Source organism: Manis javanica, chromosome 10, assembly GCF_040802235.1.
Source record: "Manis javanica isolate MJ-LG chromosome 10, MJ_LKY, whole genome shotgun sequence".
Lineage (NCBI taxonomy): Eukaryota > Metazoa > Chordata > Mammalia > Pholidota > Manidae > Manis > Manis javanica.
In genome coordinates, this window is record NC_133165.1 from 66,102,887 (window position 1) to 66,118,641 (window position 15,755).

A 15,755-nucleotide genomic window follows, 5' to 3' on the forward strand; every position below is an offset into this window, starting at 1 on the left:
ACTAAATTTGTTCAGCACCTGTGTCATACATAAAATTCGCCAACAAGTGTCTGCCCTCCACCAGCTTTGAGAGCAGCTGTCCAGCAAGTGAGGCATCTGACACACAGGAAGCGTCGCGCACCCTGGGAGGGGACCCAGCTAGTGCCGGGCTGGGCAACCACAGGGCCTGGAGGAGAACCTCAAAGCTTCCCGCACCCGGCCCCCAACGCGCCTGCGTAGCTAGGGCGGGGAGAGGGACAGGGCGGAAACGAGGGGCGCCTGGGCCACGTGGTCGGGGGCGGGGCGGGGAGCGCGGGACGTGCTGCCGCGTCGTTAGCGTCAGAATGGGCGGTGGCGGAGCACGCGTGTGTGCTCCTGAGGCTGCTGCTCGCCGGATCGGGAGGTGCATGCCTGTTCCTGGCCGTACCGTCAAGCCGGCGGCTGCGAGGACGCGGCGGCGGCGGCGGAGGAGGGCAAGGGCAGCCGGAGACAGGCGGGGTGTCCCTCTCGGAGGCTGAAGGGCCCCGGCTTCCCGGGGGTCATGGCATCGCTGGCGGACCGACTGCGGGGCAACGGGCGCATCGCCGCGGGTCTCCTGCTCAACCTACTGGTGTCCTCCTGCATCGTGTTCCTCAACAAATGGATCTATGTGCACCACGGCTTCCCCAACATGAGCCTGACGCTCGTGCATTTTGTGGTCACCTGGCTGGGCTTGTATCTCTGCCAGAAGTTGGACATCTTTGCCCCCAAAAGCCTGCCGCTCTCCAAGCTCCTCCTCCTGGCCCTCAGCTTCTGCGGCTTCGTGGTCTTCACCAACCTCTCTCTGCAAAACAACACCATAGGCACCTATCAGCTGGCCAAGGCTATGACCACGCCGGTGATCATAGTTATCCAGACCCTCTGCTACAAGAAAACCTTCTCTCTCAAAATACAGCTCACGCTGGTGAGTAGCTTCAGCTTCGCCAGGCACACCTCTTAACAACCCAACCCCCTGGACCGCCTCTCTGCCCGGGAAATTTGAATGTTTAACCTCGCGCCTCTGTCTTTCCCATCTTCTTGAAATCCACAAATGAGATATCTGTGAGCATATGAAATTAAGTTTTATTTGGGAGAAGTGGAGGGAAAAAAACCATCTGGGCTCTATAACCCAGAAGAGTGTCCTTGTGTAAGTTTTAATAACTACTGTTTGATTGCAACTCCTTAAATGCTGTAATCGGTAAGAAAAGAAAGCTGTATTAGGTGATGTAATTCACTATATCGGAATATCTGCGAACGCTCAAACTGAAAAATGACCCTTCTCCCCGAGGGAATCAAACCGTGTTTGATAAACGTTAAAGGGTTAGCGTAAAATACCATTCTCAGCATGCCTGCGTACTGCAAAAGTTTCTTAGTCTTAAGGAGATAGACTAAAATAATTTTAGCACTTAATAACAGTACTTAAAATCTTAATGCTTTCGTTATACTTTTAAGTTTGTACGTTGTTTAGACACTTGGGGGTCCATTTACTCCTATGTGCATGCATGTGGTATTCGTTTCTTGCAAAGTGCAATGCATCCATTATTCTACCCAGAATTTTAAATAGAATTAAATATGAACATAAATACAGAATTACCATATTTCATTTTGAGGAAATAGGACTAACGGTTGTTTTCTCAAATGGAAAAAAAACATTTATAGAGGTTCATTGTTTCTCGATGTTTTTATGATTATCCTTGTAAGACACTATGAAAGGATGCTCAATTTATGGCTCATGAATTTAATCTGAATAACTTTACCTCTTTTTCTTTACAGATTCCTATAACTTTAGGTGTAATCCTAAATTCTTATTATGATGTGAAGTTTAATTTCCTTGGATTGCTGTTTGCTGCTCTTGGTGTTGTAGTTACATCTCTGTATCAAGTGGTTGGTAATTTTTTTTTCTTCATGTACCTTTTTAGCAGATTTCATTTCTTTTGAAGCTGTATCCCAAGGTTTAGAAAATACAGTATAGAGGCAATAGACTTGGGAAGAAAGCATAATTGCTTAAACTGTCTGACTCAAGGTGAAGAGAAGAAAGGAGACAGACTTGGGTGTGTGATGTTCACCAAATACCTACCTACCTGTTTGTAAGTGTATAATACCCATGCTTAACAGTCTGGGTTTAGGGTGATAATGTGTAAATTTTCTGGGAAATCTTTACAAAATGACTAAGACTTTGTACTTGAGGCCCGAGTTTACTGGTTATATTTATCATTTACTCTTGAATTACAACATTACTTTGAAGGATTGAGTACACTGCCAAAAATTTGAGCAGGGAAGGAAAATTGCAGTTCTATAAATCTTTCCCTCAAAAAATAGGTTGCTATTACTACTTATGTATTGGCTTCTAATAATTTGTCTGTATTGATACTGTATAGATGTGGGTATTTCACTTCTTGTACTAGCACAAGTGCTTTGCCTATCGCAGACATGCATTAAAAATTTTTTCATGGATTCATTTCTTCATTACCATAAAATCACAACAAATAGGATTTTTGCTTCTTATTTAGTTGGGGGAAGATAACTTAGAGTAGGATACAGTGAAACAGTATTTTCTCTTTACTGAAAACCTTGGACTGGAAATTCTGGGTGTGCCTGCATGGGGAATCAGAGCCAAAGTGTGTAACCAATTGTACTTTTTTCACAAATATTCACTGGTTATAAACTCAGATATTCTTGTTATGAATCTCAGGAGTTGAATAATAAAGTCTTAGCATCTTAAACTTCCTAGTACCAATTATTTCAGAAACATTGTTACATAAGAATTCTGGGGTTGAATACATTTAAATGTTTATTTGAAATAGCAAGAGATTTTATTTGTTGAGCATTAAAATTTCTTGTATTCTTTATACATAATTTCGTTTAGAGTACTCACTGTCCATAAGTCTTAAAATTGCTATCGATCGACTCTGAGGATTCTGCTGAAGTAGATATGTGAGATGAGATTGGCCAACAAATGACTGTAGACTAATTGGAGAAGTTTTCCGTTTCAGTAAATGATAAAGGTACTGCTGCAGACTAGGTATATTCCCCAAAAATTCATCTTAAAAAAAGTTGTATTTTCCCATTATGCCCAGGAGTAATTTCTAAGCTATTCCTTCTTATAGTACTGGGGCATTAAAAGGAATTAAAAGATGAATGATCAGCTATTAGCTTCAGTTCCGGAAAGACAGCTAACTCATCATTCAGCAGACATTTCTTGTACTTGATCCTTAGCCTTGAGGGTACAAAGATGAAAAGTAGCCACAATCCAGCATTGTGGAACCCAGCTAGACAGCTTATCACAAGCAGTGCAGCTCAGGGTAGAGGAAATGGCAGTTCTTCAGAGGGATAGTGAGGTAAGACTATGGAAAAGTTCACAGCTGAAATCGAAGGACCCACAGGGATTTCCTTAGCAAAAAAATAGAGTAGAAGTCTTTCTTTGAAAGATGTGTGAAAGTACGGAGCATTTTTGGAGCACTTGATTTGTTTGGTGAGACCAGACTTAAGCCATATTTTGGCAGGACCAGGCTCAGGGATGGGTGAGACCAGATGGCAGCCTTGAATGTCATGCCCAGAGGTGTGCTCTTAGTACTGCAGGCACCATTAAGGGAGTTGGGTAGGGGCACGACTCGATCCATCCCTATGTTTTATAAAGTTAAGTCTGGTAGCAGTGGAGGGTAAATGGGTGAGGGGCAGAGCAGTCTGGAAGCTCTCTGTGGTTCAACAGGAAGATGGGAAGGGCCTGAACAGTCAGTAGTCATCGACATGGAAAGGAAAAAAAGACTCCTGGAACCTTTTGGAGAAAGAATAGGACCTGACTGAATGTGAAAGTGAGAAAAGTAAGGCAGCTGATCCTGGGAGGAGATTCTATTGTTGATTGTGAGATTGATACAGGAGTAGCTAATTTGGGGAAGGAAGTTATGAGTGGCTCCCTGCAGATTATCGAAGTGAAGATGGCCGGTAAGATGTTGAAGATGTAAGTTGAAGGATGCTCAGGGAAGGAGATCAGAGCTGTGGATGTCCGCGGATAGTAAAAAAGGTCAGGCAGGCAGGTAGATAAAAGAGGAAGGCCAGACATACATTAAAAAGCGTAAGTGAAGGAAGGAGTGAGGAAACTGGGCAAACCAGAAGTCTTGTTCTTCTGATAAATGTGCAGGTTCTGCAGAGCCCTGGAAGCTAGAGGGCTGAGGGGAGTCCTTTGGATGTGTCCATGGAGGTGACGGTGTCTTTTGGGAGAGTCATTTCCTTAGAAGGTGGCAGCCGAGGCCAAGATGCTCTGCAGTAAGGGACGGTGAGGACCCTGAGAGCTGCCACCATTCCACGCGGTCCTGTGTTGGCAACGCACGGCTGCCTAGTGAGGCTGCTATGGAACAGGAGCAGGCGTACACTCTCTGCATTCATTTTTGCTCAGACGGTGCCCCACCAGTGGTTAGCAGAAGAATCAATTCTTTGTCCTTCATATTCACAGAAGGCTCTTAGTTAAGACTGGCAGGACAGGAATATGTTTTGGATTTCCTACTCTTCTATTTTTTTTCTTGGTGAATTTCTATAGACTTAGAGTTTATATAACAGGATACCCAGACTCACAGGAAGAAGAATTATTTAGGAGCAGTTGTTCAAAAGCCTGGCAGCTCTTGCCAGATCTTATTCAAACACTCCTATCAGGCTGTCTTTAAAGCCTCCCTTTCAGTGGTATTTGTGAACCGTTTTGAGAACTGATGGGATTTGATGGTATGAGATGTTGGTTCTACTGAACAATATACAGTCTTTTAGGGTTTGTGATGATCTAATTTCTTAAGGTGTATTGGTGGGGGATTACCCACAGAGAAATCTTCCATAAAGAGGAAAATGCCTTCTACTATTGATTGGGTTTTTCCAAAGTGAATGAAAAGATCTCACATACTTTTTTGGTCACACACATTGGCAACCACCAGGTAACACTGAGTTTCCTGTTAATCTCTTTCTGCACTGCCTGCTTCTGACCTGTTTAAGGGCCATTTTTTGAAAGAAATGAAGTCTGGCACTTTATCTGTATTCCTGCTTACAACCTCAATTTCCATTCCTCCCTTATTTTCTGAAGACCCCTGATGCTTGTGGGCCCCTGTGTATTGCCTTTCCCCATTTACTAGGATCAGGAGGGAAGAAAGGATTTTTTTTCTCCTTTAAAATTGAGAAGAAAATAATTTTCAGACATTGAATTTATGAAGCTGCTTTCATCCAAGGTGCTTAATGAACATTCATATACATTATTGATCTTTAACATCTTATAGAATAATTAGGCATTCCCTCTGCTCCCAGTCCCACCCTACATGGTCATCTTAGCAGCTAAATGTGCATCTCTCATTTATTAAGTGCTGCTGTTCCTTTTCCTGCCTAACTTGTTTCATCTGCGAATTTTCAGTGGGTGGGAGCCAAACAGCATGAACTGCAGGTGAACTCGATGCAGCTGCTGTACTACCAGGCCCCGATGTCATCAGCCATGTTGCTGGTGGTCATGCCCTTCTTCGAGCCAGTGTTTGGAGAAGGAGGAATATTTGGTCCCTGGTCGGTTTCTGCTCTGGTAAGTTCTCATTGTTTTGGTGTCTTAAGAAACAAGATAACAGTAATCTCTCCATTGTTAATGTGGTTTTAATTTTCAGAGCATTCTATCAGATCTGTGCTCACATTTGCTGTTCATCACCCTTTAAGGGAGGCAAGGCAAGGATTATTTTTTAGGTGAAGAAACTGAGGCCTAGCATGCATGTATGTGATTTAATATACATGGCATCATATCTTATATGCTGTTTTTATCATGGATTCCCTTCCCCAGCCCTCCTACCCATTACATGTCAATGTTCCATTGCCCCATCCCTGCCCCTTGAAATGAATCAAGTTAACTTTCTTTTTCTCTATGCTATGCAGACCCATGTTACACAGAACACACACATGCATATATACACTAAATATCTTTTTCTTTTACAAAAGTGGGATCATAACATACATAATTTACTGTGTCTTGCTTTTCTCACTTAATAGCTCACAAAGATCTCTCCATGTCGTTCTTTCTAGCCTCTGTATCATAGTTCCAGTTGTTGCCACTATGAACAGTGTTGCAGTGAAAATCCTTATACATATGTTCTCGTGAACACTGGTGCTTCTTTTTTTCTTATGAAATAGAGTCCCAAGAGTGGAATTGCCAGATCAAAGGGATATGTGCTTTGGGGACATTTTAAGTTAGAAAGTATAATCCTCTCACAAAGGGAAGGAATTTCTGCTTCTCATAACTTTAACCTTTGGACACAGCCAATGGGAGTGTCTTACTGGTGTTAATTTATCAGGTTTACATAGCCCTTACTCTATTCCAGCACTATTCCAAGCACTTTGCAAATATTAATTTATTTAATCCTCATAACAACTTCATTAGAAGGATACAATTATTATCCTTATGTTTATTGATGAGGAAACTCAAAGACTGAGAGCAAAGTAGCTGACTCAGGTTCCCAGTAAGCGCAGCCAGAGTTTGCATCCACACATGCTGGCTCCTAAGTCCATATTCTTAAACTACTCTGCTTTGCTCCTGTGAGCAGATTGATAGTTGTTTCAAATTGATGTACTATGGCATATGTCCTTTTTTCCAAAGTAGAAATCATTGGGGCATCTTTCATAATATTTTCTCTTAATTTTACAGGAGTTCTGGCCTTCTTGGTTATCTGGTCTTCATACCATGGCAGCTCACATACCTGAAACTAGAAGGAGAGAGGTTTTATTCAGTAGGCCCTCTGACAGATTTGAAAAAGAGGAAAGTAGCAGAAAGGCCATTAAAAAAGGCAAGGAAACTAGAGCAAGCAGTCTGAGGCCACCTAATAAGGGAATGTCATTCCTTCCTTACTGTCCAAAGAGTACATTATTGCCTCAAAGTAGAGCAAGTGCTCATGTTTCTTAATGATGTGCCAAATCATCAAGGTATGTAATATTCTGTGAACTCAATAAAATTAACAACAATATACTTCTAGAAACAGTTTAAAAAAGTCTTTAAGGAACAGGCTTCTCTTAGTTGAAAAGTTTAAGGAGCTGTACTGTTATGAAACAAATGAGATTGAAACAAATGAGATATTAACTACTGTTTTTACCTAAAAAGAACACAAATCCAACCCCTCTAGTCCTCTTATGACTGCAGGGATTTAAAACTGATAAAACCCACAGGGACAAAAGGCATCTTCAAATATGACATATTGTCTTTGGAATTTATATTTCTTAATAATTCAAATAATAACTAATATTATACCTAAATTTTCTAGTTTTGTAAATAGAAACTGGCTTTATAACTTAAAAAAAAAGTGTGGGCTAAGTTGGAACAGAATGTGGTATGTGTATACAGAGGTACAGCCACACTTTGTCCCCTGTTCTCAGCCAAGTGGGGTTATTCACTGTCCTCTGCACACCTTGTGCTTTCATGCCTCCCTGCTTTGGCCCATACTGTCCCTCCTGCTTTGGAATCCTACTTCCTCTTTTTTAATTTTTACATACATTTTAAATCTGAAGACTTTTCTCACTATCCCAGCCCAAAATGACATCTCCTGCCTAGAGATTAATATAGACCCTATCGACTTACCTGTTAATGAAGTTGCACTCAAGCCTCATTTTCTTTTATTGCCTGAATCTTGTATTGACTGTCTCTTCTATATGGTTAACGAGCAAGTGCCAGAGTGGGTTTAAGAGCAGGGACACCAGGACCAGACTGCCCTGGGTTTAAATCCCAGCCCTTCCACCTATTAGCTGTGTGTCTTAGGCAAATTGCTTTGCCTCTCTGTGCTTATCTGTAAAGAGAGATAATATTTTACTGCCTCACACTTGTTTGTGAAAATTAAATAAGTTAACATATCTAAAACATTTGGGACCCTTCTTGGCACATAATAAGCATCATGAAAGTGTAAACTAGGATTATTGTGATTTTCATCATGTTCTCCAGTGGCTTCTAAACTCTCTAAGGGCAGGAACCTATTGTGTTCCTCAGAAGATATGGCATGGTTTTATAGATATCCACTAAATACGTATTGTTTTAATTTAAATAAAAATAAATATGAGCCATTTAGTAGAAAAAGATCTGGAAGGATATATGCTAATGTGTTAATATATGATGGGTGGTTAGGATTATAAGAAGTCCTTATATTCTATTAGTTTATCTTTATTTTCTGATTTTTCTATCATGAATATCACATTTATAATAAATTATTATGAAATATATTTTCTTCAGACAGATAAGAAAAATGAGCCTAGAAATTCACATCCAGAGGCAGGATATTATTGAAGAATTTTCCATTGCATTTTGTGGACAAAATCATATTTCTGAATACTATTCATTCTGCTCTTTTCCTTTCAATTCTTGCTATCTCCCAAATTCATTCTCTTTTTAAAAAAGATCTTGTAGTTAATGGTTGATTAGAGTTTTTAGAAATGCCTAATGTTCAATCTTTTGAGCTGGGTGATGGTTACGGGGTATATACACATGTCAAAAATGATGGAGCTATACACTAAAGAAAACATTTTATAGTAACAAATGAAATGCCTAATGAAACATTTTTACTTGATGATTGTATGATTGCAGCTGCTTTGCATTAATGATTTTTTTGGTTTATTTGTAGCTTATGGTGCTGTTATCTGGAGTAATAGCTTTCATGGTGAACTTATCAATTTATTGGATCATTGGGAACACATCACCCGTCACGTATCCTTTTCCCAGTAACTCACAAACGCATGGTCTTACAGTTTCCAAAATTGTCACATTCCTTTTTTGAGTCTCATACTATTACATGGCCTGGTTTGAACAGAGTAAGTTATTTTTAGTCCATCTATGCTGGAGTCTTGGACATTTAAGAAATATGAACTGGAGTAATGGGTTAGCTTTTCCTGTATCATTGAATGCTTTTGAATTTTCTTAAGTTGTAAGTGACCTTTTTCCTTTTCAAAATTAACAGAGCACCATTTTTTTGCACATAGTGGGATTAAACATTCGTTGAGTGAATAATGGGGTGGACACTTGGGTTTTCAATCATTTTCAGTTATCCGTAGTAATGGAGTAGAGGTATGGTTAACGCAAATAACAAGATGATTTCAGATCATCACCATCTGACTTCTGGGTATTTTTTGTATGTACTTAGATATGTGTGTGCCTGTTCTTCTCAATATTACTTCAAATTGAGAAATGAAATCCTATCTGGAAAGTCTGAATCAAACTCAGTGGCCCATTTTTTTAACATTTTGCTTGCATTTTGTATCTCCTCTCATTTCACTCTGCCTCCACTCTTCAGCAAATGAAAAGAATGGATTTCCCCAAATCAGGATAGTAGTTTACTAACGTTGTATGAGAGTGCATTGATTTATATGAGTGAGTAAGCACTGAGGATGTCAATAAAGTAAAGAAGCAGCATATTTGCTTACAATAAAAACTATGATAATAAGAATAATCTTTTAGAAAATTAACACTTAATAAACATTTATTTTATGCCAGGTATGGTTTGAAACACTTCGTGTGTATTAGACATTTAATTCTCATGGCCACTCTGTGAGATCAGTTCTATCATTTTATTTTGCAGAGGAGGAAATGGAGGTGCAAAGAGATTAAGTAACTCTCTTAAGGTCATACAGCTGCGAAGTGTGGTGTCCAGCCAGATCTGAAACCTTGCAGTCTATGCTATGCTGCCAAATCAGGGCATCCAAGTAGGCCTCCTGTTAAGAGCCTTTATTTATTCAACAAACATTTACTAAACATGTGCTATAAACCATTCATTGACTTAATGAATATTTACATACTGAGTATCTACTGTATGTCAGGCACTGGATGTGCAGGAGTAGACCAAATGGACAAAATTCTTTGCTCTCACAAGCTTAAGTTCTGGTGAGGAAGACAATATATGCAAGAAAAATAAAACACATTCACAGTGTTAGATGATGTTAAGTTGCCAACGACAGAAAAGAACAGGGAAAAAGGATATGAAATGTTGGGCAGGGTTGAAATTGTGTGGAGGGTGGTCAAGAAGACCTCTATACAAAGGGGACTTTTGAGTAAAGACTTGAAGGGAATGAAGTTGCTCCATGTGGACTGGGCTGAACAGCATCCCAGGCAGATGGACTGGAGCAGCAGGTGAGAGGCTGTAGGGAGCAACACAAAAGCCTGTGTGGCTGGAGCAGGAAGAACGGAGGGTGGGGTATGGAGGACTCAGAGGTAGCAGAGCCAGACCAAGTGGAACGTTTACATAAGGACTGTTGTCTGAGTGAGATGGGAAGCCATTGGAGTTTTGAGCAGAAAAATGACATGATTTTACTTCTGTTCTAATAGGATCACTCTGGGTTGCAATGTTGAGAATAGTCTAAGGCCCGCTGTGTACATTGTGTGGAATTTAGCAGCATCCCTGGCTTCCACCCACTGGATGCCAGTAGCACCCCGATTCCCCAATTTGGCGAGCAGAAATGTTTCCAGACCTTGCCGAGTTGGCGGAATCCCTGGCTGAGAAGCGCTGGACTGGAGGAGATGTGGGAAGGAGGGCAGCAGCCAGGAGTTGACTGCAGTATTCTACTGAAGATGCAGTGGGTGAGGTGCCAGGATGGCAGCAGTGGGTGTAGTGAGAAGTGTTTGGGCTCTGGGTATATTTTCAAGTAGAGTCAGCAGCTTGTGCTGACAGACTGGATGTGGAGAATAAGAGAGGAAGCAAGGCTGAATCACAGGCTTTGGCCTGAGCACCTTGTGGAATTGAATTGCCATCAGCTGAGATAGGGCGGCAGGAAGGAGGGTTCAGGAGAGGAAGATCAAACTCGAGGTAAAACAAATCTGAGAATTCAGGGTCAGGGTCTTAGCTGGAGATGGTCCAGAGCGAGTCAGGAGTGTGTGCATGTGGTGTGAAGCAGTGAGACTGGTTGAGATTACTGAGCAAACAAGCCGAGGAAGAAGCGATGCCCCCGGCTTGAGGCCTGGGTCCCTTCAGTGTTTAGAGTTCAGAAGGGTGGGAGGAGCAGGGCAGAAGAGGCAGAGAAGGCATAACCAAGGCGGAAGGCGGGAGGGTGGTGTGGAAGCCAGGTGAGAATCTGCCGCGGTGAATGCCCTGGCCAGACCGAGCGCACGAGAAGCTGGTGTTGGCGGCGGGGCCTGGTAAGTGGAGGGCACCGGCGGTCCTGCCGAGTGCATGCAGGGTGTTGGGGTGGAAGCCTGCGTGCAGCAGAGCAGAGAACAGGGTTGGGAGCTGGAAACATCCAGTGTGGATTGCTTTTTCATTTTTTTTTAATTCACTGGAGGATTTTTTTAAATTTGCCTTCCCTCTAGTATAAATAAATTCAACAGACCATTAACAATTTAAAAAGAGACTGAGTAAAGAAATGCTGAAGTGGTAGAGCCCGTGCATTTGAAGGTAGCTCACAACTGAAAAAGTATATTTCATTAACGTTATAATTAACACCACTGGGAAGATCCCCGTCTTTCAGGAAGTCACCTCTACCCAGTCTGGCAAGCACAGGCACCCTGGAGACACACCCCCGCTGTTCTGCCCAGAGGGCACTTCCAGGCTGCTCGCAGCCGGGGCTTGGAGGTGACACAGACCAGGTGTGTGTGCCCTGCTCTGTCACTGCAGTGGCCTGAGCAGGTCTTGGGGACTCTCAACTCTCACTCTCATCACTTAGGAAATGGGGGGTGATACTCCACCAGGTTGGGGTATCGTGTCTGAGGGAATATGTATCAGGCACCTGGCAGGTGTTGATTATGCAGTGATACTATTGATAATATTATTACAGCTAGTAAATAAGGTGCTTACTATGTTCTAGATGCTGTGCATATAGTGACTTAGGTAATCCCCCCAGTAACCCTGTAAGATACCTATTCTCATTTTACAGACAAGGAAGCTGGGGCACGGGGTGGTAGCTATTTCCAGTATTGTTATCAGGAAGAGTAGACAGGGACACATCAAACGTCCCAGAAAATAAAGTGCTAATTTATGTAGGAAAAAATGTATTTAAAATACAGTAAGATAATTTTTTTATTATTATTAAGGTATCATTGATATACAATCTTATGAAGGTTTCACATGAGCAACACTGTGGTTACCACATTCATCTATATTATCAAGTCCCCCCCACACCCCATTGCAGTCACTGCCCATCAGCATAGTAAGATGCCACAGAGTCACTACTTGTCTTCTCTGTGCTGTACTGCCTTCCCTGTGCCCCCCCTACATTATGTGTGCCAATCATAATGCCCCTTAATCCCCTTCTCCCTCCCTCCCTCCCCATCCTCCCCAACCACTTCCCTTTGGTAACTGTTAGTCCCTTGGAGTCTGTGAGTCTGCTGCTGTTTTGTTCCTTCAGTTTTGCTTTGTTGTTATACTCCACAGATGAGGGAAATCATTTGGTACTTGTTCTCCACCTGGCTTATTTCACTGAGCATAATACCCTCTAGCCCCATCCATGTTGTTGCAAATGGTATGATATGTTTCTTATGGCTGAATAATATTCCATTGTGTATATGGTAAGATAGTTTTTAAAGGAACAGTGTTTGTGTGTGTGTCCTTAGTTTGTTTTTTAAATGAATGTGGAAACCTGTTCATCCAGCAGTGAGTTACTGGCAGTATAACTAGGCTAGAACACGACTTTGGAGTGAGAGAGACCCTTTTGTGCTGGGCCCCAGCGCTGCCACGTGCTGGTCTGTGGTCTAAGTACTTCAGATCCATGAGCCCCTACAGCTGTATAATGGGAAGAGTCACCTGGCAGTGAAAGTAAATGTGATGCTTAAATAAAATGGTGCGACGTGCATGCCCAGCGTGGCACCTGGTATGCCACTGGTGCTCATATTCCTCCCCTGTCCCCGTTTGCCTCCTAAACTGGAGCATATGGGTCAGCCCTCTGGCGCCTTACACATTGCCCCTCATCTGCCAATGGAAGTTTACTAGAAATGGCACTACAAAACCTAGTCACAAACTGCTGTGCAAAATACCTTCTCTGTACCTCGTTCTGAATTCCTCTCCCACGCTATACTGTAGCCCCGTTTCTCTTCTTTGGAGAGGCCCACAGGGACAGTTGAGGCCGTCTCCTGTCACTGATTCAGTGCCAAACCTCCCTGAGGACACTAGGATTGGCCCACCACTTCACTGAAGTTCCTGATGTTCTTTAGCTGGGGAGGCGGGGGGCCTGCTGTTCGGTCTGTGTTTCATGTAGTTCTTTCCAGCCCGGGAAGCTTTCGTCTCAAGTATGTGTAAGTGTAGGTGTGTGTGGTTGTGTGAATGTAACATCCAACTTGTTACCCCTTCTCATCCTTACCTGGAAACCTCAGCTACAACATGTTTGGACACTTCAAGTTCTGCATCACCTTATTTGGCGGATACGTTTTGTTCAAGGATCCGTTGTCAGTTAATCAGGGTCTCGGCATGTTATGTACGTTATTTGGCATTCTCGCCTATACCCATTTTAAACTCAGTGAACAAGAAGGAAGTAAGAGTAAACTGGCACAGCGTCCTTAGTTGGGCTTGTGTGGAGAAAAGAAAGGTACCCTAAGAAGATGGGAAGTTAAGTAAGTATACAAGTTGCTTTCAAAGAAGGAAAGAAATTACATTGCAAAATTTATTGAATGGTCGTTTGCCAGAAGTAACACAAAGGAAATTATATTCAGAAATACAGTTTTCTTTTTTAGAATACCAGTACCTTGTAAAAAAAACTTAATTATCTTAAAACCATGGCTTATGCTTCTTTTCAGAGAGATTCTGTGAGGTATATAGTTTGGTTCTGTTCTACCCAATGAAGTACCTGAAATTAAAGTTCTGTTGTAGTGACAACGAAATTCGTATCACCGCACTGCAAACATGTGGTGGTTTTTAAGTGTTCCTACTCTCATAGGGAGAGACACGTAGGGCTCCTCTGTGTGCTCGTAGGTGGTCCCCAGTGTGAGCTCTGTTACAATTTCGGCCAAAGTGTTCAAGTCTGAATTTAAATCTAGCATTTCTGCTTTAGTTGGCTGAATGTAACTACCTGTTTATTTCATGCACAGAAATGAAATATTTATAGAAAGCAAAGTATAGTAAAGAATAAAGACCATAAGACAAAATCCAATTCTGAAAGTGCCCTTTTGTATAGAAAATTGATGTTAAGGACTTCAATGTTATCCAAAAAACTACAGTTTCGATAGGTATGCTCTTGTTTTTGAGCTCTCTGTAAACTCTAGAAACTATACCTGAACTTAGAAAACAGAGTAGCCCCATGTTTAAATGGCCCAAAGAAAAGGTGGTAGATGGAACAGAACAGACTTTGCATCCTGGTAACTGTTCTAGCCTCTGAGCATTTCGTGTGGGTCATTTCTTAAAACCACCTCCCTGCTATCACTCCCTACCGTTCACATTTGAGGCATCCATGGATTTCCTTTGACATTGAAGGAATTGGAATGAGCTATGTCCAGCCTTTCTAAGGTGGCTGAGGAAAATTCTTACGCAACAAGTCAGGGCAAATACTGTCCAAACACTAAGCAGAAACTTGATGAAAATATGAGGCAAGATTTGAAAGAGAAATAGAAGAATAGTCAATATTTAACTAGTTCCATGAGTTCTAAAGGGATACTTTTAAAACAATTTGGGTGTAGGAGAAATACATGATTTCTACTTAAGGAAATAAAGTACCATATGTTTAATCGCAAAGTGTATTTCTGTCTTCCAAGTTCTTGACATGTGAGCATTAAAATCACTTGTTGATAACAATAATTGACTGAGACAGGTAATCCCTCTTCCAATACATAATTCTTTTTCTACATATTATTTATAAGCTTTAAATGAGAAAACAGCTCTTGAGAGGACAAAAGAGCCACATGTATAAAATACACCTTTTAGAATTTTTGTCCTGGTCTGTTTGAAATGAAAAGCCTTATTGAAAAATCTATTTTTTGACAAAATTCCAGTGTTTCAGTCAATCTGTTATGTGATTAGGATGTGTTATTTTCTGTTTTTATTTTAAGTATTATTTGATTCTTCTCAGTTTCCAAGACAGATTTTATTGTGCTGTGAAGTACAAAGCAATTTGTCTTAAGAGTTGAGCCTCAGGCATTACTTTTGTCTAAGGAATGCTCTCTGTGTACACTTAAATTAATGTATAATTATTTCCCCGAAATTGGAGAAAAGTATTTCAGCACAATGAGGATTATGTGATTCCTGTGTACAGACAACTGTGTTAATTTGTGCCACGTTCAAATTCTTAACTGTAAACACATCTTGGGGAGGGTTTCTAATAAATCTTGGGGGAGGGGTGTAATGACTGATGTCAATAGGAACACAGTAAGAGGGTTGGAACGAACAAGAGAGGTGGGGATGCATGTATGTAAGTGTCAAGTCTGTGCTGCTGGGACTAGAGCGTGATGAACATCTTTTGCCCCGAAGACGATCTTCCCATTGAAAAGGAAATTCCTGGGGGAATGGCTGGACCAACCATGGAGGAAGAGCAGATGCTCAGCGCTGTGGAAGCACACAGCTGTCCTTATGTTCCAGATGTAACTGCACTTTGTTTTTAATCCTGCCTGAAGTGACTGAACTTCAGTTTTTCCCTGTTATAAATAAAGAGAACCTGCTGTCTTTACTTTTGTGTTGCATGTATTAGAAACAGTGGGGGAAGGGTGGCATCTGCATGTGTACACTGTGGTAGCGCTGGCCTGTCCAGCTCCCAGATATGCCGAATCTCAATCCTCATCTCCCTTCTAAAGTAACATGAAGGAGAAATCTTTCTCTGTGAAATGAAGCAAGCTTTCTCCTGTTTCATTTTTTTAAATACTTTTTAAACCTTACTTG

The 15,755-nt window shown here is 41.5% G+C and overlaps 1 protein-coding gene across 4 annotated transcripts; it reads left to right on the forward strand.

Moving 5' to 3' along the window:
* Positions 1-299: 299 nt before the first annotated feature.
* SLC35E3 (solute carrier family 35 member E3) lies at positions 300-15,546 on the forward strand. Of its 4 annotated transcripts, none has more exons than XM_073215580.1 (5): positions 300-922; positions 1,771-1,881; positions 5,381-5,539; positions 6,647-6,921; positions 8,601-8,689. In XM_073215580.1, exons 1-4 carry the CDS (start codon positions 521-523, stop codon positions 6,899-6,901), a joined length of 927 nt encoding a protein of 308 aa, XP_073071681.1. In that variant the 5' UTR covers positions 300-520; the 3' UTR covers positions 6,902-6,921; positions 8,601-8,689. The 4 variants fall into 4 exon arrangements, with proteins under 4 accessions (XP_073071681.1, XP_017511572.3, XP_017511574.1 ...); XM_017656083.3 differs by lacking the exon at positions 6,647-6,921 and adding an exon at positions 11,416-13,261 and having other exon boundaries at positions 301-922; positions 8,601-8,683; XM_017656085.3 differs by lacking the exon at positions 6,647-6,921 and adding an exon at positions 13,268-15,546 and having other exon boundaries at positions 303-922; positions 8,601-8,683.
* Positions 15,547-15,755: the final 209 nt, after the last annotated feature.

What these genes read in the sequence shown, in the direction of transcription:
- SLC35E3 (XM_017656085.3), top strand. Translation starts at nt 521, where the DNA reads ATGGCATCGCTGGCGGACCGACTGCGGGGCAACGGGCGCATCGCCGCG. An exon ending in CCTGGTCGGTTTCTGCTCTG is followed by an intron (nt 5,540 to 8,600) that starts GTAAGTTCTCAT and finishes GTTTATTTGTAG; the next exon opens with CTTATGGTGCTGTTATCTGG. An exon ending in GGGAACACATCACCCGTCAC is followed by an intron (nt 8,684 to 13,267) that starts GTATCCTTTTCC and finishes TGGAAACCTCAG; the next exon opens with CTACAACATGTTTGGACACT.